General features: G+C 37.3%; 1 protein-coding gene across 1 annotated transcript; it reads left to right on the plus strand.

Annotated features, from left to right (window-relative positions):
• The first annotated feature begins 3,828 nt into the window (after nucleotides 1-3,828).
• PSMC1 (proteasome 26S subunit, ATPase 1) lies at nucleotides 3,829-19,041 on the plus strand. The gene is made up of 11 exons (XM_015821478.1): nucleotides 3,829-3,936; nucleotides 5,772-5,825; nucleotides 6,814-6,910; nucleotides 7,513-7,637; nucleotides 10,244-10,429; nucleotides 11,577-11,705; nucleotides 12,265-12,361; nucleotides 14,183-14,372; nucleotides 15,977-16,128; nucleotides 17,424-17,578; nucleotides 18,685-19,041. Exons 1-11 carry the CDS (start codon nucleotides 3,934-3,936, stop codon nucleotides 18,817-18,819), a joined length of 1,323 nt encoding a protein of 440 aa, XP_015676964.1. The 5' UTR covers nucleotides 3,829-3,933; the 3' UTR covers nucleotides 18,820-19,041.
• Nucleotides 19,042-24,872: the final 5,831 nt, after the last annotated feature.

Here is a 24,872-nt window from a genome sequence, read left to right on the forward strand (position 1 = left end):
ATTAACTTCCTTTCATCTTCTTAGAATTGTGACTTCTGTTGCACTGACTCTTTAGCACCTTACAATGTCCAGACTACAAAGGAAGGGTGGTCTAGATAGAGAGATAGAAAGTTCTTCTGTTCTTCAATGTGTCTATTCCTTGCCTGCGAAATTGCTAGTCTCAGGCATCTTCTTTCCCATTTTATCTTCCCAAGCACACTTCTTTGTCTCTTTGCCTAATCAGATGCAGTAGGATCCACAAGCCTTTATGAGCAAAGACTAATAATATACCAGTTTCCTGTAACATTAATCAAAAGTGTTACCATGGGAAATACAGTCCAATCTGATATTAGTCCTGAAAATGTCATTGTCAGATTTTATTTAAGGCTCTAAGCTCTCATGTACTGTATTCATTTTCATGGCTTGAAGGATAGTGGATTGTCCAACTGGACTATTACAAGAACTTTTCCTAACAATCAGTTCCATTTATTTACAATACATAATTGTGGATTCACATTTTATTATACCAGCATCAAAGACAGGGTTTCTATTGAGTAACAAAAAATCAGATGATTGCACAATGGAAGCAAAAAGATATAGAAAAGCCATTGCCATTTAGGGATTATATGATATCTGCAGCCCATGCATGAAAGCCCTACTAAAAAATGATCCCAAGCTGGCACCACAAGTTGTTGAGATTACTTCAGGAGAAGAAAATGTTAATTGATTAAGCCAATTCAGTTTGCATTATTAACACTATTATATTATATATATCTGTATGTCAACGTATTACAGTACTGCAAGATAGCACTGCAATCAGAGGTTCATTAAAACTAAAGATACATTTGTTTAAGGATTGTTGCGATCTCTGCAAGTTTGATGTGCCACAATGGGCACACAACTTATTAATTATAAGATGAGGCTGTCGGCAGGCCCAGAGGAAGAGAGAAGCTTTTGGAGGAGTTGCTGGCGGCGGCAGTGTGCTCCAGGGGCGAAAAGAAGCAAGGCCTCTTTAAGGAAAAGGTGGAAGAGTCAGGATCAGAAAAAGAAAAGGAGGTGAAGTTGTCGTGCAGGAATACAAGCTAATTTGAGGGCTAATCCACATAGAGCTCCATTTCCATCTGTCCTGTTTGCCATCGTTCGCTCCCTAGAGATTAAAATGGATGATCTGAAACTTGAGCTGGCCACGAACAAGGGCCTGTGTCACATGGAGCCAAAAGTTAACATAATATGGCATGAGTACACCAGGCTATAAAGCAATCTCTTTCTATACAGTCTGTATCTGGAATCATATAATTTTTCTGGTCTAGTTGGGCTTAGATAAGCATATATCCCCTTGAGCAGTGATGAGCAATGCCACCTGTAGGTCTGCATGAGCTTTTCACCAAACATGAAATGGCTCTCCTCAAAAAGTCAGATCTCTACAGTCACTTTAAACCTCTGATAATAGTCACACTTGTGAGATGAGCAGATATACAATTTTTTAAAAAAATAAGATAAAAATAAACTTTGGAAAATATTTCCTACTTTCTTTTATTCTGATTAGTAATGTAAACTAATGGATTCTTTTTCATGCATGTTAATGAAAGAAGATATAATTTGGAACTATCTATATTGGAAAAGCGAAATTGTTTGATTTGTGCAAATCTATTTTTAATTTTGGTTTCTAAGCAGTGAGCAATGTCCAATGTAGTTATAGAGAGACCTCTGCTGGTTTATTTTTTTATCACACTTTTAACACACTTTAGTTGAAGTATGGCCAATTTTATAGGTGTGTTGTTAAAATTCAAATTCCAACAATCCTGTTCAGGAGAGAAAATAGGAAGGGCATAAGAAGACAATTGCAGGCAATAGTGAGGAAGAGACAGGACCTTTAATACGTGTGCCAATATTATTTATTGTATTTAAATCTAACATTTCTTATACGTGGTCAAAGTAACATACATGATAGTCTCTCTGATATTATTACCATAATAACTCTATGAGATAGATAGGGATGGGAGAGAATAACTGGTCCAAACTCATCCAATGACCTTTGAACTAAAGCTTACTAATCAAAGTCTACTATTCTAACAATTATATTATATTATTAAGAAGAGAAATAGAGGATGGTAAGAAACCTAAAAATCCAGTGTGCATATTTGGAAGTTCTTTATTCATTTCACAGGGGAACAAAAGTGAATTATCACAGGTTTGGTTTGAAAATTGACTACAGGTTGTCCTCGACTTACAACTACAATGGAGCCCATAATTTCTGTTGTTAAGTGAGACATTTGTTAAGTGAGTTTTGCCCCTTTTTACAATCTTTCTTGCCACAGTTGTTAAGTGACTCACTGCAGTTGTTAAATTATTAACATGGTTGTTAAGTGAATCTGGCTTCCCTATTGAATTTTGCTTCTCAGGTGACAAAAGGACACTTACATGACCCAGGACACTGCAAGTCATAAATGAATTAGTTGCCAAGCGTCTGAATTTTGATCATATGACCATGGGGACGTTGCAAGTGTCATAAGTGTGAAAAATGGCCATAAGTCATTTTTTCCCATGCTATTGTAACTTTGAATGGTCACTTATTGAACTGTTGTAAACCGAGGACTACCTGTACGTAAGAATATAACTAGTACCCTGCTGGATCAGACTTCTGACCCATCTAGTCCAGCAATTTGTTCACACAGTGGTCAACCAACTTCACAGCTGCCCACTGGTCTCCCAGCATATGGCTTTCAGAGGCAGTCACACTGACCTCAAGGCTAAAAGTCATTGGTGTCCAACACTTTTTTGAAACCAACCAAACTGGTAGCCAGCACTACATTTAGAAGAATAGAACAGAATAGGAATAGGAATAGAATAGAATGGAATAGGACAGTGATGGTGAACCTTTTGGAGACTGAGTGCCCAAACTGCAACCCAAAATCCACTTATGCATTGTCGAGTGCCGGGTGGTTGTGGTCCATTGGCTGGGCGTGGCTGCAGTGGTAACAGCAGACTGGGTGGGACTAAAAAGTTTAATCAATCAATTCCAACTTTGCAAGATCTTTTTTTTTTCCTGCAAGAAGTTGAAATTGACTGATTGAACCTTTTTTTTTTTTTTGCACATGGTGGCGGAGGCCCAAAGTGAAAAGGTTTTATAAAACCCAGCTGAAGGCCTAGGACTGGGGCGACAGTGTGCGTGCCCACAGAGAGGGCTCTGAGTGCCGCCTCTGGCACCCGTGCCATAGGTTCGCCACCACTGGAATAGGAATAGAATAGAATAGGAATAGAATAGAATATAGAATAGAAGTCACTTTTAATGTACACTAATCAGCAAACATTAAAATAAGATACAGTTCTCAAAGGGTAACCACGGCAGTGAATTGTAAAATACAATTGCACGTTGTGTAAATCCTTTTGTCTTGCCCTGATTCTTCCAGGACTCAATTTCATTGGGTGATCTCTGGTTCTAATACTTTAGGAAAGAGAAAACAGCTTCTCCTACTTCCATTTATGCCATTGGTTGTCCTGGTTCTTAACCTTCCTTTTGTAGCAGGCAGCTACAAAAAGCGCCAATGGACATATTTGCCTCTCAAGAAACTGTCCTTAAAATATTATTGCAGTTAGGTTTCTGCGCGGTTAAAAGCAAGACAAACGAATGAGAGCGTAAGCTGTCACGGACCACAGACGTTGCATCTGAAATCCGTGAAAGCTTATTTTATAATTCATCTCCTCGTCTCGTAGATGTCGAAAAAAGGACTCATTCTGCCGCAAGGAAGCAACGCGATGTGGACGATACGCTGCTCAATTCCCTCTTTGTCGCCTCCGCCCTCTGGGAGACCGACGATCGCCTAACTCCGCCCCCTTTTTTTCCTCTCCCGGGCAGAGAAATGACCCTCCTCGCGCCCTGTATCACGCTTACTTCCGCTCCCGCCCCTCTAGGAAGCCGTCCGATTTCCGGGGTTGGACGGTGAGGAAGGCAGGATGGTGAGCAAAAGGGGGGCTTGGGGGGGGGCCGCGGGTGGACTTCTTGAGGCCCGTTTGGAGCCCTTGCCAGTGTCCGCTGGGTGAGACCGATTCCATTAAGCCAGAGTAGTCTTTTCTCCCGACGTGGGTCCTTTCGGCGCTATTATGCGATGTCATGATTGCATCGTTTCCATAGCTGAGAAATGGGACCGGGGGTGGTGGTGGTGGCGGATAGGCCAAAATAGCCTTGGATGTGAAATGGTGGTGACGGGAAGAGCGCTTGATTTTCTTACCGAAGACGGTAAGAAAATCAGAGGCTCTTTCTATCACGATTTTAACTACTATCTTTCTTTTAACTCAGTGTTTCTCAACCTTGACCATTTTAAGGCATGTGGACTTCAACTCCCAGAATTCCACAGCCAGCATTGCTGGCTGTGGAATTCTGGGAGTTGAAGTCCACATGCCTTAAAATGGTCAAGGTTGAGAAACACTGCTTTAATTAATTGCTGTGGGGTTGTCTAATGTACAGGTGTCATATATAGCCCTCCGTGTAAATATACTTTTTCACATATGCACATGTAGAAATACACAATATGTATTATATTTACAGCAGTGTTTCTCAACCTTGGCAACTTTATGATGTGTGGAGAAATTATGTTTTTATGTTTGTAAAATAATCAACTCCTGAAATCAATTTAAAAAATCTGGCTTCTTCCAACTCTATGTTTTAATGTTCTGGATCCTGCGATATAGTACCCTAAAGATGAAAATATCTAAGTTTTTGTTCTATTTCAAAACAAACCACTTAGTAACCTAATTCGGTTCCAGTTACTCTTTAGCCCTTCAATATTTCAAGCTCAGAGCTTTGAAAACTAAATTGCTCAAGTATGAAGTGGGAGCTTTTTGCATGCTGAAAAAACTATCCTATATCTTAGCTATAGCTACTCAAGTAAGTGACACAAACCATGCTTACCCAGTGGAAGTTTGCTGGCAGCATCTGGTCCCTTTGTTTTTTTCTTCTTTTTCCCCACTCGGGTTGGAACTGGAGAATTCTGGGAGTTGAAGTTCACATATCGTAAAGTTGCCAAGGTTGAGAAACACTGATTTACAGGCATACTTATGTGAGCTGGGAATGTTTATAGTTTCTTTTTCCAGAGTTGCACGAGATTGGCTAACAACATCAAAACAGAAAATTCTTGCTTATTGCTCCTTGGGCCGGCTTCAAGCTATATATAGCAGTTAAATGACTCCTAAGGGTATTCCATTAATTATGCTCGATGTTATTTAGCGACCTTAACAGCACAGGTATTCTTGTCTGAGATTTTTCAACCAAAATAAATACAGTACTTGTAGAAATACTTGTTTAAGTAAATTCCCATGCTGCCTTGTGATTTCTCCAAAAATGAACTGGTAAATTGGTTGCTGCAGATAATTTAGTATGCTTAAAGTAGAACCCCTCTCTCCCTGTTTTAGTTACCATTTGCTTAACATTTTATATACAGCTCAGAACATGATTGTTTTTCTGAATTGTTCCTGAAATGGTAGTCACCAAAAAAGACTCTCAAAAAGTAATGTCTTATTTATGCTTAGAAATTCATTTCATCAAAATGAATTGGACCCAGGGGGAAATCAGTGTTGCCTTAATGGGTATCAAAAACATTTCCTTATCTTTGTTGTGTAGCATTTCCCTGTTCTGGAGAGTTTTCTGGAACAGTTTTTTAGAGTGTCAGAAGAATGAAAGGGGAATTACTTCTGTCTACATTCTTTTGACAGTTGTTTGTTTGTTCATAGTTTATGGTTAATTAGCCTTTTTCCCTTTTCTGAGTTTCATTGATCTTTTGTCTCTTTGAATGTAGGGTCAGAGTCAGAGTGGTGGACACGGACCTGGAGGAGGCAAGAAAGATGACAAAGTAAGGAAAAATAACTGTGTTAAGTGAATATTTGTAGAAAGCATCTTCCATGCTAATTAAGATATATTAAGATAATCAATATATATATATATTCCCTCAGTTGCCCTTGTTAAATAAAAATTGAGAAAATCAAATATTGTGTTTATATATATTATGAACCTATGTTGAATTTTCATTATAGTGATCTAGTTTTCAGAATCATGTAATTGCTTTTACTGTAGTGTATATGGATAAGTAGCCAGTTTAAATATGCCATGATTTATGTGCCTTTCTCTTTCATTTTTATTCATTATAGTTTTTTTATTTAATCTGGACCCTATGATTTAATGGAAACAATGATTCTGCTTAAATTTGCAACTGTCTTGTTTCTAATAACCATAGCTAAGATAATTCATAGTTCAATGTTCAAATCTATCCCGTAGGCACACTGGTAATAATTATAATTTATTAAGCCTGCATGCTGCCAGACTCCCAGTAACTCTGGCCAACTCGCAACTACAAAATTATTAAATAAAAATGGAAAGTGGGACAGACCACATGGAATGAAACAAATGGTCTCACTCTCCCTTGCCAAAGGACTGGGTAAAGAGATAGGCCTTCACACCTCTTCTAAACAGCAACAGATTGGAGGCTATCCTAATTCCAGAGGTCAGGCGCTGCTACAAAGAATATGTGTTTCTGTGGTCCCAATAGATGACATTTCAATCTGGAATACCCCAAGGTTGAATTGGCTGAGCAGACATTATGGGAGATGGGCAGTCCCTCAAGTAACCAGGCTCTACGTCATGGGCAATTATGAAGTTAAATCCCAATTTATTTAGAAAGCAATATAATAACTTTATAGTTTGGATTAGATGATTTATGAAATATTGGGTAATTTAGAACTTTTGAAATATTTGACAAAATCTTCTGAAAGTAGAGTTGAAATCTTAAGATCCATATTATTTTCTATAAATTGCTTTTTTAACCTGATTTTTAAAATAAAAAGGACAAAAAGAAGAAATATGAACCCCCAGTTCCAACCCGAGTGGGGAAAAAGAAGAAGAAAACAAAGGGACCAGATGCTGCCAGCAAACTTCCACTGGGTAAGCATGGTTTGTGTCACCTATTTGAGTAGCTATAGCTAAGATATAGGATAGTTTTTTCAGCATGCAAAAAGCTCCCACTTAATACTTGAGCAATTTAGTTTTCAAAGCTCTGAGCTTGAAACATTGAAGGGCTAAAGAGTAACTGGAACCGAATTAGGTTACTCAGTGGTTTGTTTTGAAATAGAACAAAAACTTAGATATTTTCATCTTTGGGGTATTATATCACAGGATCCAGAACATTAATTCATAGAGTTGGAAGAAGCCAGATTTTTTAAATTGATTTCAGGAGTTGATTATTTTACAAACATAAAAACATAATTTCTCTTTCCTTGGAATAAGATGCAGCCCTCTCAAGAATTTCTTTAAATTCTGTCCTTGGAATTTGTTTAGGCTCACATATTGCTACATCGGTTCCATGCAAAAAGGCAATTCGTCCATCAAAAAGCAGTGCCCAAAATAATAGGAACAAGAAGCATCCCAGACAAAAGACAGGAATTTAAAAATTATTTTAGTTCACTGTCCCTTTCTTCAAATCCCCTAAACAAGTTGAATATATTATTCCAGACCCTACATTTAGAAAGTCTTTTATTTGATTGTAGTCACTCCTCATACTCAATGCAGACTCAAATTATTGAAGCTGGAAAGAATTAAGGATTATCTTCTGATGGAGGAAGAGTTCATTAGAAACCAGGAACAGATGAAACCTTTGGAAGAAAAGCAAGAGGTATGTATGCTTTGAATAGGGGAAAAAACTGCTTAAATTCATCATAGGTTGTGTTTTTTTGTTATCAACTTACTTATTCTCATTTTGTACCTTCCAACTTCACTTCATTCACCCAGCAAAACAAACTATATGAAAAAGGACAAATGTTGTCTAAAATGCCATGCTACTTTTTCATACTAATTGATGTGAATTTTAAATAAAGGTAGAACGTAACTTAACAACCACAATTGGGATAAGAATTTCATTGCTAAGTAAGGTAGTTTTTAAGTGAGTTATGCCTGATTTTATAAAAGATTTAATAACCTTTTTGCCACAGTTATTAATCAAATCACTGCAGTTGTTAAGTGAGTCAAACAGTTGTTAAATGAACCCAGCTATTCTCATTGACTTTGTTTGTGAGAAGCCAGCTGGGAAGATTGCAAATAGTGACACAGGACTGTCACTTTTTTCAGTGCTTTTGTAACATTGAAGAGTCACTGAATGGTTGTAAATTGAGAACTATCTGTACACTTTAATGTATTTGTTAAACTTTTTATATAGCTAATGTGAATAGAAACTTTTTTAGTAAAACAAAATATACTTGTTTTTTAAAAATAATGTTCGGAAACAAAGATACAGCCTTGGTGGTATTCAAAATCACCAATAAACCCAGGATTTTGCAATGTTTTTGAACTCAGTTTTGCTTTATTATAAAATGAATAAAGTTTGCTTCTATGTTTTTAAAATTGAATGCTTATTTTTTAGTTTAGCTCAATAACAGGAGTTATACATGTACAAATTTTAGGATTTTCCAGAGTAAGAGACTTTGTGTTGCTAAACTGCTGTAGGTGAAGATAACATGGCATAAACAGTTTAGTTAAAACAGGCTCAAATAGTATGGGATTCGATTTCAGTTAATGGAATAGTTTGCTTTGGCACATATATATTTTAGGATAGTTAACGAGAGCATATCAAAGAGATCACAAACTTATTAGTTAAGAAGAAGGCTTAAGATAGGCTTAAGATACAGAAGAATCTTGACAGACTTGAACATTGCGCGCTATCTGACAAGATGAAATTCATTGGTGAAAAAAGTAAGGTTCTACGTTTAGGCAAGAAAAATCAAATGCACAGGTATAGTATAGGTGGTACCTTACTCAATAGTAGTAACTGAGAGGGATCTCGGAGTCCTAATGGACAATCACTTAAATATGAGCCAGCAGTGTGCTGCAGCTGCCAAAAAAGCCAACACAGTGCTAGGCTGAATTAACAGAGGGATAGAATCAAGATTATGTGAAATGTTAATACCACTTTACAATGCCTTGCTAAGGCCACACTTGGAATACTGCATCCAGTTTTGGTCACCACGATGTAAAAAAGATGTTGAGACTCTAGGAAGAGTACAGAGAAGAGCAACAAAGATGATCAGGGGATTGGAGGCTAAAACATATAAGGAACGGTTGCTGGAATTGGGTATGTCTAGTTTAACGAAGAAAAGGACGAGGGGGGACATGATAGCAGTGTTCCAATATCTCAGGGGCTGCCACAAAGAAGAGGGAGTCAAGCTATTCTCCAAAGCGCCTGAAGGCAGGACAAGAAGCAAAGGATGGAAACTAATCAAGGAGAGAAGCAACCTAGAACTAAGGAGAAATTTCCTGACAGTTACAACAATTAATCGATGGAACAACCTGCCTCCAGAAGCGGTGAATGCTCCAACACTGGAAGTTTTTAAGAAGAGACTGGACAGCCATTTGTCTAAAATGATATAGGGTTTCCTGCCAGGGGGTTGGACTAGTTGACCTCCAATAATAATAATAATAATAATAATTATTATTATTATTATTATTTTTATTATTTTTATTTGAGTAATGTGACATATTTGCAATAAAATCCTAAAAGAATCTAAGCAGAATCTGAATTCTATCATTCTCCTCCAACAAGATATTTATAATCAACACTTTCATTCTGTCGATCATCATAATCCTAAAGTCTTTTTCCTTTCCCATCTACTCACACCCCATTAAATAATGCAGAGTTTATTTCACTTAGTACATAGTTATAACTAAATGTCTTATAGCTAAATGTCTATAGCTAAATGTTAATTATGTACTAATATATGTCCATTTAAATGCCATTCAAATGTTCTTTCCTCATGGAAAAATCTTTTAGACTAACTCTCTTAAATAGTTTGGTGTCATCGAGTAATTTGACTAAATAATCTTGCTGATCTAATTCAGTTCATTTAAATCTCGGTCCCAATCTCATATATAATCCTTGTGGGAATCTCAGTATTCATTTTTCCATTTTGAAAAAGGCAGAAATTAACCAGACCTAGTTTGACAGTAGAGGTAGATAATACCAATTGAATATTTTAACTTATTTCTGAGAAAGTAATTAAAGTGGCATTTGTGTAAGGTCTTAGTATTAAGATATTACATGCTGAATACTTAGACATTAATGGTGAGATACTTAATAATGAAAATACTTAGCCAGTTCTTCTGTTTTGGGATTGTTGAGGAAGCCATAAAATTGTCATTTCTTGATTGTGTAATAGATATAGAAATTGTTGGGATGCGTGGCGATTTGTAATACATAATCATAACCTCTTTTTGTGTGCTTGTTTGCAGGAAGAGAGGTCAAAGGTGGATGATCTGAGAGGGACTCCTATGTCTGTAGGGACCTTGGAAGAGATAATTGATGATAATCATGCTATTGTATCCACATCAGTAGGATCAGAACACTATGTCAGTATTCTTTCTTTTGTAGACAAGGATTTGCTAGAGCCAGGATGTTCAGTTCTACTTAATCATAAGGTAATTCTTGCTTTTTTTGTCTGTGATTGAAAGCACTGAAAGTAGATAAATGTTATGAATATCTTAATATTCATTATCTAGATTAAACTAAAAGTCATTAAGATGTAGACTTTTATCTTGATCAAGACAATGTTGTCTCAGAACAAATTGTACATGACCAGTAACAACAGGAAATTCCCTCCTACAAAGATAAAAGAGAAAAAGAATCCACTCAGGCATATATTCATAAATTATAACATTCTTACAGTATTCAGATTAAAAAGAAAAACATTAATGGAAATTTGCTTAGTGGAACCAATTCTCCAACCTATTGGTTTCTTGCCTTCCCTCCAAGCTGTATGCTAGGTTTACAGCTTGCGAGGGATTTTTTTGTTTCTTTTGGTTATGGTTTTCTTTAGAAAGCTACAGACTCAGGAAAATTTAAACAGCCACAGTAGGAGAGATGATAATGCCTCCCACCAAAAATGAAAAGAAGCAAGTTAAGTTGTAATTCTGAATTATTGCTTATTAGAACCAACCAAGGTTGTAGCATTCTTGGACAAAAAATATAAATACAAATGATGATAGGATTATAATTTACCTACTACTCTGTCTCCAGACTAAGACACATATTGAGTCACACCAAAGTGACAGTAGAGACCAAGTCTGACTGCTGATCTGTAAAATTATTTGTATTTGTGCGACATAAGTCATTACATAGAGAATGTAAGATGCGACCTGGCTTGTCCACAGTATTTGCTCATCCCTCCCCAAAAGGGTTGAGGTGTGTTCCCATAACTTTCAGATTTACCAGGAGGCCTTCTCTTTCCTCTGTGGTTTGGAAAAGAAATTGTCATCAACTTAACTACACTTAACCAGAAGCTACAGAGTGCCAGTCTCTGAGAAATAGATTTTAAGAACTGAATTTGACCATATGAAATGTCCTATCAGTCTGCAGTAATGCTGTTTCTACTTTATGCTAGTCCTGTAATAGGGCAATGGCTTAAATCACGGGTGTCAAACTCGCCACGTCAACTCTTTTTGCATTGCCGGCAATGGGGTGGGCGCGGCTTCGGTATGATGAAACCAGCCCGCGGGCCAGCAGTTTAACACCCCTGGCTTAAATGCTTTCCTACTATTGGATGCTTCTGCCCATTGCTTTTAACAGGTCCATGCTGTGATTGGTGTCTTGATGGATGACACGGATCCTTTAGTTACAGTGATGAAAGTGGAAAAAGCTCCACAAGAGACATATGCAGATATTGGAGGCCTGGATAACCAAATTCAAGAAATCAAGGTATTAATATTTCTTGCATTGTCCAGTAGTGGGAAAATGCCAGAACATTTTATTACTAGATGATGCCTTAGAATTGCAATACTTCTATTTCTGTTCCAGGTGACTTTTATTTAAATGGCTTGGGTATTTTGCTTACTTCAATAACTGCTTACTTGAAATAGTAGTTTGATAATTGCCACTGCCACCATCTCTTCTCCATGGAGATGCTTTTCTGCCCAAGGAATGCATACATATATTTTCCATTTATATAAGTTTTTGTAGGTCCCATGCTAAGATAGGTTCTTTGACCCAGTTTCTCAGAACCTTCCTCAAGGCTTCCCAGTTTAAGAGCCTAAATTCTTAAACTAGCTCTAATCTCTAGGTATGTCAATCAAAAGGGTATGGACAAATATTTTTAAAAAAATTTCTAAGATGGAGTAACTTGCAACGTGTAGCATAAAGATATGTGACTAGATGAGTTAGTCCTTCCTTCCCTCCTTTGATTTTCTAACCAGGAGGAGCCTTAGGTTGATAAAAGGCTTGATCAACCTTGAAAGTTTATGTAATTTCTTCCTTCTAGGAATCTGTGGAACTACCTTTGACTCATCCTGAGTATTATGAAGAAATGGGAATAAAGCCACCCAAAGGCGTCATTCTGTATGGGCCTCCTGGCACAGGTAATTTTTTTCTTGTATTTTTATAGCAGCATATGGCATTAATACATTTATTACAGAATAATATATTGAAGTGTTTATATCAATAAAGCCAATCATTCTGCCTTAGCATATGCCTCATCGTATTGGCTGAAAGCTATAATCAATGTATTATTACTATTCTTGGAATTGGCCTTTATGATTTGATGGTCTTCACCAAGAGCTAACGCGTAACTTATTTACATCTAGCTTGTTTACCCCCATCAGAAAGAGATCAGATAGTTGCCAAGAAATCAGGTGGTGTTTTCAGGATATGTGGTACAGAAACTAACTGATACTGGTATTTCTCAAGCAGTGATATGAGTCACTAGTGACAGAAATGAAGAATGTTTCCATGAGAGAAAAGAGTATAGCAGCCAGGATCCAGTAGAGCAGTGTTTCTCAACCTTGGCCACTTGAAGACGTCTGGACTTCAACTCCCAGAATTTTGGGAGTTGAAGTCCTGACGTCTTCAAGTGGCCAAGGTTGAGAAACACTGCAGTAGAGTATCCTGAGGTAAAGGAAAGAGAGCATTGTAGCAGAATATTTTCCTAAACTTGAATTTAGGAGCCAAATCCAGATCCCTTCCATTATTTAGATGGAATTTTTAGATTAGACTTAGGACAAGACTCTTTCCTCAGTAAGTAATGCTATTTCACTTCCTGTAAATTTTCACTATTTTACAGTTAAAAGAAAAAAAATGATCCACAACTTAACAGCAATTTTAATGACCTTGAAATTATAGTAATACCAAGAAAGCTTTTTATTTCTACCTTGATTTTTTGATAAAACAACGGATTAACTTAAAACATGGACGTTTAGAATCACTGATCAATTTGGAACCTGAATTGAATTGATATTTGTTTAATAAATCTGTATGATGGTTTATTTTCATTTTGGCTTTCTGTCCAATTTATACAAAGTGATGACAGATAAACTTATTAGATCCATTCCACACAGTTCTCAGAGCCCAATCAGGCTTTAATTCTTCATCTTTGTAAAAAAGGGGAATCAGTCAGACTTGTGAATCCATCCTGCCTTCCCTTCTTATATTGTGGGCAAATTTTATCTACGAAAGCATGCTGTATCCAAGGGGAACCAGAGGGCAGATACCTTATCAAGCCAAATCAGATTTTGTTATCAGTTTGGAAAATGATAGTGTGAGCGATGTGTGTGTGTGCGCGCGTGTGCACATGTGCATACACACATGGAGAAAGTAAATAAAAATATATGAACCGAACCGCTTCCCCTCATATTACATATGGAAAATTATGAGAAATGTTTTTGAAAATTAGGACACTATGGATGATTCTGCACCCCAAGTGGAACTATGCTTCTCATATTAATTTGCATAGACATAGTGTGTGAGATCTGTCAGTCCTTTGATGCTGAAACTGCTGTCTTTTAAGGAAGTATGGTTGATTTGATTACTTCATTCTATTACTTACTTTGCATAGATCCACCTGTCAGAATAAAATAATTTCCTATTCCAAATATGAAAGCGACAAAGAGTACTTTCTGAGCATCTTTTTAAATTGACAGGAAATCAGTTTATCTGTTCCTGCTTCTCTTTCTGTACTTCAGACAGTGAATTCAAATAGGAAAAAATCTGTTTACATGTCTCAAGCATGTAAATACTTCCAAGGTATAACTCCATTGTTTATTGACTTAAATGCCAGACTTGATCTATAGTAGATAGCTTGAGGACTTTTGTCAGTATTCTGATTTGGGTGATTGCCTTCATGCATGTATGTGTAACACAAGTTGGAGCATGCGCTAAATTTCTGGCATTTTGTAATTAAACAGGTAAAACGTTATTAGCCAAAGCAGTGGCAAATCAGACTTCTGCCACCTTCCTGAGAGTGGTTGGTTCTGAACTCATCCAGAAATATCTGGGAGATGGTCCAAAACTTGTTCGAGAACTTTTTCGAGTAGCTGAGGAACATGCCCCGTCAATTGTCTTCATTGATGAAATTGATGCCATAGGTACCAAAAGGTAGGACGTCATATTCTCATGCTGAGCATCACATGCATATCATTTAACACTCTTTTCTTTTTTTTAAAAAAAAAAATTGGTTTTCAGAAGTAAGAGTTTGAATAAGTAGAAGCGATGTGTATGCTGTCCCATCTTCAATTGTAAGAAAATTGTCAACCCTTATATTTATAGAAGCACATTAGTGCTAGCGTGCTTCAGGCTAAAATGTCTTAGCTAAACCATTTGTTTAATTTATAAGATACTTAATTGTTACCTCTAAAGCCTGACATTTTTAAAAACAAAGGGAGCAGGGCTAGTATGGAATGGGTTGCTGGAAAGCAATTTTTCTTTTTCATGAATTCAGGCTCAATAATTGTTTGTGAAATTATACAATTATTATTGAGTTTCTTTCCTTTATTTTCTTTTGGAATTCAAGACTAGGAACACTTTTTTACTTTTATCCTCACCACAACCTTGTAAATTAGGCTTGGGGGGAGGATTTAAACTTGAGTCTTTTGCATCCCCATCCAACATGCTGATCACTCACTACACTGAGGGAGTGGAGGATTATTTTATGTTTGCCAAGAATGAAGTACTAGAGGCAAGAGATAAGCCTGAAAAGGAGATGGGTGGGAAATACCTTGTTGGATATACTTCCGAAAAGGGGATAGTGGGAATGGAGGCAGGAGAAAGGGAAATCCCATTGTGGTTACTTTTGCCAATCAATGGAGTTATAGAGGACATCACTCCGTCCTCCCCCTTGAATGTAGAAAGGCTGTGGCTGGATTTCATAACAATTCTGGAGAATTAGCTGGGAGTACAATACAAACCATTCACTTCAATAACGTTTACTACAGATTAAATCTGCATAAGTTTTCATCTGCCATTTTTCTTCTCTTCCTTTCTTCTCATAGCCCATGCTCATTCTGTTTCCTCCCTCTCTTTTTTTCCTGCTTCTGCTACAAGGAGGCAGAGTATGTGCGGAAGGGAGAATTATTTATGTGTATATGCAGATGGAGGAGCAAATTTAGGAACAAGCAGTTTATTTTACAATCAGTTAATTTTGATTTGTTATTGAGTCATTTAATATTGGCATAATTTTTTTTACAGCTTTGTCTTTTTTTGGAGTTTACTCTGTGGCAAATATTTGCATAAATAAAAATACATCATGTATGCTACTTTGTTGAAGAAAGATAATCTTTAGTATTGACTGAGTGAACATGGTGAGGAAAGGAGGTGATGAATTCTGTATGTGGTTATAATAATTCCTTATCTAATATTTAATTTTTGAAGGTTCATCTTTAAATAGGAATCACTTGGAGCAGAAACATAGTTGCAAATACGAACTGCTATTATGGATTACTGTGGCGATATTTTAACTGGGAATTTAAGAAATGCTGCTCATAGCATACTTTTAACTGTAGAACCTGTTATACTCTAATCAGAGTTTTTAATCGAACTTCAGAAGTGATGTCTTATCCTGGGCGAACAGTGTTCTGTGTATTGCTTCTATCAAAATGTGTAATTCATTGCCCTATGGCTTCTCAGTTGATTAGGTAAAGAAAAATATTGTGTTCTATGGGTATTCTAATCTTAACTTAGGTATTTTTTTTCCTATACCAAAGGTACGATTCTAACTCAGGGGGAGAAAGGGAAATCCAGAGAACAATGTTGGAGTTGCTGAACCAATTAGATGGGTTTGATTCACGTGGAGATGTAAAAGTGATCATGGCTACTAACCGAATAGAAACGTTGGATCCAGCTTTGATCAGACCAGGTAAAAAGTATGATGGTCACATTTAACTACTTAAAATCTAACTACTTCTAATGGTTAGTTTCATGTAGAATTGTGTGAGCTGTTCCCTATATGTCATTGTGTTTCCTAGAGCGTTCTGTGTTTTTCATTAGAATGGGTTGATCCAAGCTGATCTGGGCATGGTTTGAAAAAAAAAACTTGGGAATCAGATCACATCCAAAGCTTGAAATGTTTTGCTCTTTCAAAAGGTTTACTTTTCACTCAAATTGCCCTGCTCAGGGAGAAAACCAGTATTCTAGGGAATGAATTACTGCATTTTCTACAAATTTTATAGCTTTCTTTCTGAAGCGTTTATATATGTTTATATGCATGTGTGCATATGTGTATGTATGTATGTATTTGATTTTTATGATTAACGATCACAAATATATAATTCTCAGTGACTAACAATATTAAAAGTAATAAAATCCTATACAAAAACTAAAACACATACCAGCCAAAGGAACATTGCAAAAACACCAGTCAAAACAACCAGGCAACAAGCTGAAACACAGAACCAATTCTTCAAGGCCTTGTGGAAGGCCAGCAGGGTTGGGGCCAATCAGATCTCCAGAAAGAAGATGGATGGATGGCATGGTAGAAAAAGTTCTCCTCTTGGACTGTGGCAGCACACACTCTTGCTGGACCAGATGGATTGAATAGAAACGGACATATATTAAATTTTACCATGTTGTGTAAGCCCATATATACACACACAAAGGATTTCCCTTAAGACCTTTCTTAAGGACTCTTCATTCTTTTGGGGATGGTGGGAACATGTGGAATTTTGGGGAAGTGTCATGACTATCTTTTCACACAAAGAGCTTGCAAGGATGGGAGATAGATCTTATTACTCAATATTTTTTTTTCAATCGTCGATTTGCCACATCCGCAGCCAAACTGAAAAAGTACAGTGTGACAACTGATACTAATTAAATCTATGCGATTGGGATTAAGTAAAGTTTCTGGAGTGCCTATTCATGTAACTTGATATTGAACAGTACATGAAATAATTTGAAATATAAATATTTGTGTGGCTTACGAAGTTTGAGGGAAGAAATGTTTTGGTTCATCAATAAGGAGAAATTATTTTATTTGTGAAGTAGGGAGGAAATAAAAATGAAATTCTGTGCATCTAATATAACTGTCCAAAGATGCACTAGTATTTTCTGAGATAGTATCAAGGCCAAATAATGTTATTTTCCAAGGAAAGCTTTCTGTTTTTGATTTCGCAAGCAAAAATCTGAAATAGCTAATTGTTTTTTTCTAAATTCTAGGACGTATTGACAGGAAGATAGAATTTCCTCTGCCAGATGAAAAAACGAAGAAGCGCATCTTTCAGATTCATACCAGCAGAATGACTTTGGCAGTTGATGTTACTCTAGATGAGTTGATAATGGCTAAAGATGATTTGTCTGGGGCAGATATAAAGGTAAAATCCTTGATAACAAATGATTTTTTCCCCCCAAAGTAAATTTATTGAGCTTTTGTGTCATGCAGTATTTTGCATCCCTTTCCAGTGAAGACTTTCCTACAAATGCCTTTTGTTTAACCAGTCATTAAAGAAATTGTGGCTTTGCAGTTTTGCTTCCAAAAAGCCCCAGTCACTTTCTTTTCTCTTTTTCACCCATTTTAAAAAAAACACTTGTTTTTCTACTTCTTGATACAGGTAGTTTATTTACTGATTATTCAAAGTTACAGTGGCACTGAAAAAAATGACCTATGATCCCTTTTCAAACCTAGGACCATTGCACCATCTCCTTGGTCATGTGATCTAATTTCAGATGGTTGGTAACTGGTTCATATTTATGACAGTTGCAGTGTCCCTGGGTCAGGTAATCACCTTTTGCGGCCTTCTGACAAGCAAAGTCAACGGAAAAGCCAGATTGACTTAACAGCCACGTTAGTAACTTAACCATAGCAGAAACTCAGTTACCAGCTGGGGTAAAACGGGGCAAAACTCACTTAGCAACTGTCTCACTTAGCAGTAGAAATTTTGGGCTCAATTCTAGTCATAAGCTGAAGACTACCTGTAATAAATATTTCATTGTTATGGCAGTCTTTTCTGAGTGAAGGGGATGTTCTCTCCCCCCCCCTCCTAAAAATATTTGGAAAGGCATTAATGGTCATTGTTGGCATGGGAAAAGTCATCAATGGAAGAGAAAATGAACATTTGGCCACCTCTCATGAGAGTTGCTGCATGATTGGTGTAAAAAGCTTGTAGGAATGTTAGTGGCTAAGGAAGTCAGCCTATATATCTATCAAAAGTTACTGACCTCTGTTGTGAGTAGCAGGTTTCATTCTTTCAGGAGAATTACAATTAGAGAGGGAAAAATAATCTAATATTAGTAATGACATGCTGTGCATTGCAGTCAAATCACCTTTGTTTCTGATTAATGACTATTTAATGCCGTTCTTTCTACCCTATGGTTTCTAGTATACATGAGGGCCACCAGCTTGTTTGAACATCATTGGTTCTTAGCACTTCATACAGGTCAGACTCCTGATTTTCTAATCAAATGCTTCCATTTCTAATAGGCCATTTGCACAGAAGCTGGTTTGATGGCTCTGCGTGAACGAAGGATGAAAGTAACAAATGAAGACTTCAAAAAATCAAAAGAAAACGTTCTTTATAAGAAACAGGAAGGCACTCCAGAAGGCCTCTACCTTTAACTGCCCCACCTTTGTTTTGGTCATAGGTTGGGGTTAATTGCTTGAACCTTTTTTTTTTCCTTCAGAATGTGGAAAAGGCTTTAGAGAGCAAGGTGTTAACTGAATACAAAAAGAAGCTTTTGCTGCTGAAAGTATGATAATTCACTTACCGTGAATGTCTGTGTATTGTGGCATACGTTTATTGTGAAATACTTTGTCATTAAAAATGGATTTCCAAGTGAATGTGGATGATTGGATTAGAATTTAAGCAAAGATGGGCTTTTAATGTGTGTCCCAGGTGTTCTGTTGCCTCTCAGGCTACAAATTGACATTTTTAGCAGACTCTGCAAATGTTCTGTAATTGGTTGAGGCACTTAGTCTAAAGTGCAGCTGAATGTGCGTTGCTTGAATTTACATATATACCCAGAAAGGTATTGAAAAATATAGTGATGGAAATACTGCAGAAGGACCTGATTTGTGGAAAATCCATGCAGTTCTCAGGAGAAAAAAAAAGTTTTGAAACAGAACTGCTGTCTGCAGTGAAAATGGTTTTGATGTATGAGAAGACTCTTCTTCCATTTCATTTAGTTCTCAGTCCCCTAAGGCTATGGTTTGCCAAATCACACATACATAAGCAATGAGGTTTCGTTGCCAAAGTTGTTTGGACAAAAGTAAATCATCTTTAAAAACACAGCCAATTCCTCCCTTGCACCACTATAGTCAAGTTGTGCTGATTCAGTTCTTGCAACTACGGTAATCACAATTTGTTCAAAAAAGTGAACGTAGCCGTTGTATAGGAGAACGTTTTCCAAATTTGACAGGGAAATGTAAAATTATGGAAATTAATTTAATTATGGAAAATTAAACATCCATTCTATCTTTAAATGAGCTACTCTGATTAAACTCCCAGCTGAGTACATAAAGTTTTATTCATTCTAGTGCAGACCTGGGCATTTACGGCCCCATAGGATACATCCTGCCCCTTAGCTCTTCCTGTCTGACCCACGTGAAGCCAATCAGAAATTAGAAATCAAATGGTAAATACGTGCACTGCAGAGAGCAGGAGAAGCTGCCAAATCAGGTCCAGCTCTGCACAGTTGCTATGTGCTCCTTTGGTCAGCTGTCAGCCATGGGAGAGCAAGACGAAAGTGGGCTTTTCTGCGCCAGTGCAGTGCTCACCCTTCGCCTGGAGGAGCCTGAGGAGTTGAGGTGAGGAAGCTTGAGGACATCAAATCAGATTACGTCTTCCACAATAATCCCAGTTTCTCATATGGCCCCTTGGAAAAATTAATTGCCCACCCCTGCTCTAGTGTTTAGTATGCATTCCCACTTCACCAATGGGACAAATTCAGTACTGGAAGATTCTTACATACCGTTAAGAATGCTGGTGCTTTTTATGTTTGGGATACTTGGTATGCTCAAAACAAGCTTTGTGGACTTAATAAAGTGAAAAATGAAAAAGCTGTCCTTTTCTTAAAGGTATATATGGAATTTGGGTTGGTACCTATTCTGCTTATTCATTCTGGTATTAAAAAGATTTGATAGTTAATAAGCAATGCATAACCTTGCCCAGGGCCCTTTGCAAAGGAGACTAAACAGGACTGCAGTGAGGGGAAAAAATATTTGATCCCCTGCTGATTTTGTACGTTTGCCCACTGACAGAAATGATCCGTCTATAATTTTAATGGTAGGTTTATTTTAACAGTGAGAGAATAACACCAAAAAAATCCAGAAAAACACATTTCAAAAAAGATATAAATTGATCTGCATTTTAATGAGTGAAATAAGTATTTGATCCCCTATCAATCAGCAAGATTTCTAGCTCCCAGGTGTCTTTTATACAGGTAACGAGTGGCAATTAGGAGCACTCTCTTAAAGGGAGTGTTTCTAATATATATAAAAGACACCTGTCCACAGAAGCAATCAGATTCCAAACTCTCCACCATGGCCAAGACCAAAGAGCTGTCCAAAGATATCAGGGACAAGATTGTAGACCTACCCAAGGCTGGAATGGGCTACAAGACCTATCGCCAAGCAACTTGGTGAGAAGGTGACAACAGTTGGTGCAATTATTCAGCCCAGAACTACATGGGAGGATTTTGTCAATGATCTCAAGGCAGCTGGGATCATAGTCACGAAAACAGTTGGTAACACACTATGCCATGAAGGACTGAAATCCTGCAGTGTCTGCAAGGTCCCCCTGATCAAGAAAGTACATGTACAGGCCCGTCTGAAGTTTGCCAATGAACATCTGAATGATTCAGAGGAGAACGGGGGGAAAGTGTTATGGTCAGATGAGTCCAAAATTGAGCTCTTTGGCATCTACTTGCCGTGTTTGGAGGAGGAATGCTGCCTATGACCCCAAGAACACTATCCCCACTGTCAAACATGAAGGTGGAAACATTTTGCTTTGAGGGTGTTTTTCTGCTAAGGGGACAGGACAACTTCACCACATCAAAGAGACGATGGATGGGGCCATGGATATTCCAGCATGGCCATGACCCAAAACACACGGCCAAGGCAACAAAGGAGTGGCTCAAGAAACACATTAAGGCCTGGAGTGGCCTAGCCAGTCTCCAGACCTTAATGCCATAGAAAATCTGTGGAGGGAGCTGAAGGTTCAAGCTGCCAAACATCAGCCTCAAAACCTTAATGACTTGGAGAGGATCTGCAAAGAAGAGTGGGACAAAATCCTACCCAAGATGCATGCAAACCTGGTGGCCAACTACAAGAAACATCTGACCACTGTGATGGCCAACAAGGGTTTTGCCACCAAGTACTAAGTCATGTTTTGCAAAGGGGTCAAGTACTTATTTCACTCATTAAAATGCAAATCAACTTATAACTTTTTGAAATGCATTTTTCTGGATTTTTTTGTTGTTATTCTGTCTCTGTTAAAATAAACCTACCATTAAAATTATAGACTGATCATAGACTTTTGTCAGTGGGCAAACGTACAAAATCAGCAGGGGATCAAATATTTTTTTCCTCACTGTACTGTATATAGTCTGATTTCTTCATTGAAAGAGTGTAGTTTAAAATCCATCTTTCCTACTTCACCATGCTTGCTTGGAATGGGTTTTGTAATAAAACAGCTGAAATTCAGGTAGAATTACTCTGCTTTAGATGAATAGTAAATCTATATTGGAATAGTAAATCCTTGGTAGTTCAATTCTCTGCTGCTGGTAGTAAATAACTAAGATAATGGGCGTCATTGATAAGATATTTTCCCCCCTTAGGAAATGTAAAAGCAGTGTAAAAAAAAAGTACAACTAAGTGTAGCAGGCTGTTTAGTGCATCAATGTTATGTATGTATTATTCAAAATAATTGAGGTTATACGCGTGCCCCTTTCATACTGTAGATGAAACATAACAGATGCCATTTCTGAATGAAGAATGGTGTAAGCCTGAGGGAGAATTCTCATGGCTGACATGAATGATTTAAACCACATATGACCTACGTTACTTTCATACTATGTCAAGCTCAACAAGGCAGCCTGTGTCAATATGGGGACCCAGAAATAAATGTCAGTAGAGTATAATTGCAGGCAGACAATCATAAATAGGTGCTCTTTTGCCAATTAGATTTCAGATCAAATATGATTGTGGGCTTCCTGGCCACAGCTTTATTTACCCATTCTTCTAGTACAAAGGTAGGTAAACATGGTACCCATTGATCTCCACTGGGCTACTCCTAGAATCTCTGCTCAACCCACCTTTAGAGTCTCCATTTTTGTAAAAGGACATCTGGCCTGCTGCAACTTGCCAGCTCCTAGCCTTATCTTACCAGGAAAAGCTAGGTGTCCCATAGCCATTATTTAAAGACAGAAAGTGATTGTAAGCATGACTTATTTTAAAATAGCCTTATCTGGAGTAGAAGAAGTGTGGTAAATAGCTAAAAAAAACATTTTTGCATATATTAGTAGAAAATGTATATAGGCCGATATACACATTCCAAGTTTAAACTAGCGTAACTGGATCAAATGGCCAAGATTTCTTCAGTGCTCAAATTTCTTTGGCTGTGAATACAGATGATCAGGTTGAACTGTTTAACTTTGGCAATACCATTATTATGTGTAGCCCAAATTATTTATAGGTGCCAAATGCAATTCTGAACTTGAGTTTAATTTGAATATAGGTGTTTGATTGGTTTTTATGAATTATTTATAAGTCAAAAAGCCCAGATGATAATATATCATGCAAACACTTTTCCAAGCAGATAAAATGCTCATAAGCAAGAGTGTACTTTCTAGAACCCTCTAAAAAACCTTAGTGGTGAAATAAATTCCCTTTCCCCCAAAATAACATCACCAGGAAGTCTATTTTGGCTTTTCTGTGGCCCAGTTAGGGTTTTATGACCAGATCTCATAACACCCTGACTGAATATTTTCACCAGATCAACGATCAACAGCATAGTACAATTAGATTTAATTGTACCTTGCAGAAATTGTTTCTCAGAATAATAATTAACCAAAAGTTTCAGTTTGTTTCTATTTTCAGTACGGTGAACAATCACCGTATTTTATTGTGGTTATAAATCTAAAATCTACTCAAATGTTTTAGCAGGTTCCAAGCAGAGCTGTTTCAGTGCCTGGGTGTATGAAATTACTGCTGTGACTCTAATAGCATGTGAAAGTTTACCATTGCACTGGAGTGATGTAGGACTTAAAAAAAAAGAATTCCCAGGCTTGTTATTGAAGGGGCCAGAGCCTCTGTACAAAATATGGGAAGACTTGGCATTGCTTACCATTCATGCATTGGACAGACAAGCACCTGTACAGAGGTAAAATAGGCTGGCTGAAGCTGCCCTGAATTATTCACTGAGTTGAAAGCTGTAATGGAGGATTAACTTCAAATTAACTGTTGTTTTTGGATTTCCCTAACCTTGAGCACCTTGTGCTTCTCTCATCTTCTGGAAACAAGCAAGCTACTGTAATAGTCCAAAATGTGGAACAGATTTCCTTTTTCTGGAAAACTTCAGACTTTTAAATACTCTGCTTATAGAGAGAGGGAGGGAAGGAGAGAAACTCCTTGTGTGTGTGTTTGTGTATGTTAGTGTTCTGGTCCTGCATTGGGAATTAAGCCAGCTGGGTGGCCTTAGGCTGATCACTCATTCTCTGCCCTAGGAAAGTGGCAGTGGCAAAATCTTTCAATTTCTCCCCAGCCACTAGCTAATATGGTGACTTTTTGTTCAGCCCCGAGTCTATCTATGTGAGACATCCATACTTTAAATTTATACCAGAACAAATATGGCTCATCAGCCCTACCATCTCTAAATACACTGGGTACCGCTTCAAATTATAAATGCTTTCTGGCTAGGTTGAATCAAGAAGCCCTTGTACATTTTAAATCAAGCCACTGAAAGCCACTGCTAATGTGAGTAAATAGCAATAGCAACAGCACTTAGACCTACGCCGCTGCGTAGTATTTTATAGCATTCTCTAAGTGGTTTACAAATGTTAGCCTATTGCCCCCAATAATTTGGGTCCTCATTTTACCAACCTCGGAAGGATGGAAGGCTGAATCAACCAGTTAGGATCGAACTCCAGGCTGTGGGCAGAGTTTGTCTGCAATACTGCATTCTAATCACTGTACCACCACAGCTCCATGCCACTACAGCAAACATTGCTTTAATATAAACTAGAATCTACTTACATCAGCAGTGCACAGAAACACTGAATGAAAGCCCTAATCAGTGCAATACTAGCGACTGCATTTCTAACATGTCCCTCCCTGCAAACTTTCAGAGTTCTATCCCATTATGATTAGCTTTGCTACATTTCTAGTTTTTTAAAACTTGTAACCATTGGCTAAGAAGACAGATATATAATTCTAAAGGGGAAAGCCTTAAATTTGAGAATCCATATGCATGCTTTGCTTTAATTTTTGTTATTTCAACCTATTTCAGCAGCAGTCTATATAAGCTAATTGCAACTGTTCCATATAGTATTATTAGAAAGTCCAATTTGTCTTCTGGTAAGTCAATGAACAGTAAATTTCAATGCAGTAATGAAGGGACAAATCAAAACGCAAAACATTTTTAAAAGATTCCACATTCCAATAGACCTTTTATA

Source organism: Protobothrops mucrosquamatus, unplaced genomic scaffold (assembly GCF_001527695.2).
Source record: "Protobothrops mucrosquamatus isolate PMUCROS unplaced genomic scaffold, P.Mucros_1.0 scaffold1337, whole genome shotgun sequence".
Lineage (NCBI taxonomy): Eukaryota > Metazoa > Chordata > Lepidosauria > Squamata > Viperidae > Protobothrops > Protobothrops mucrosquamatus.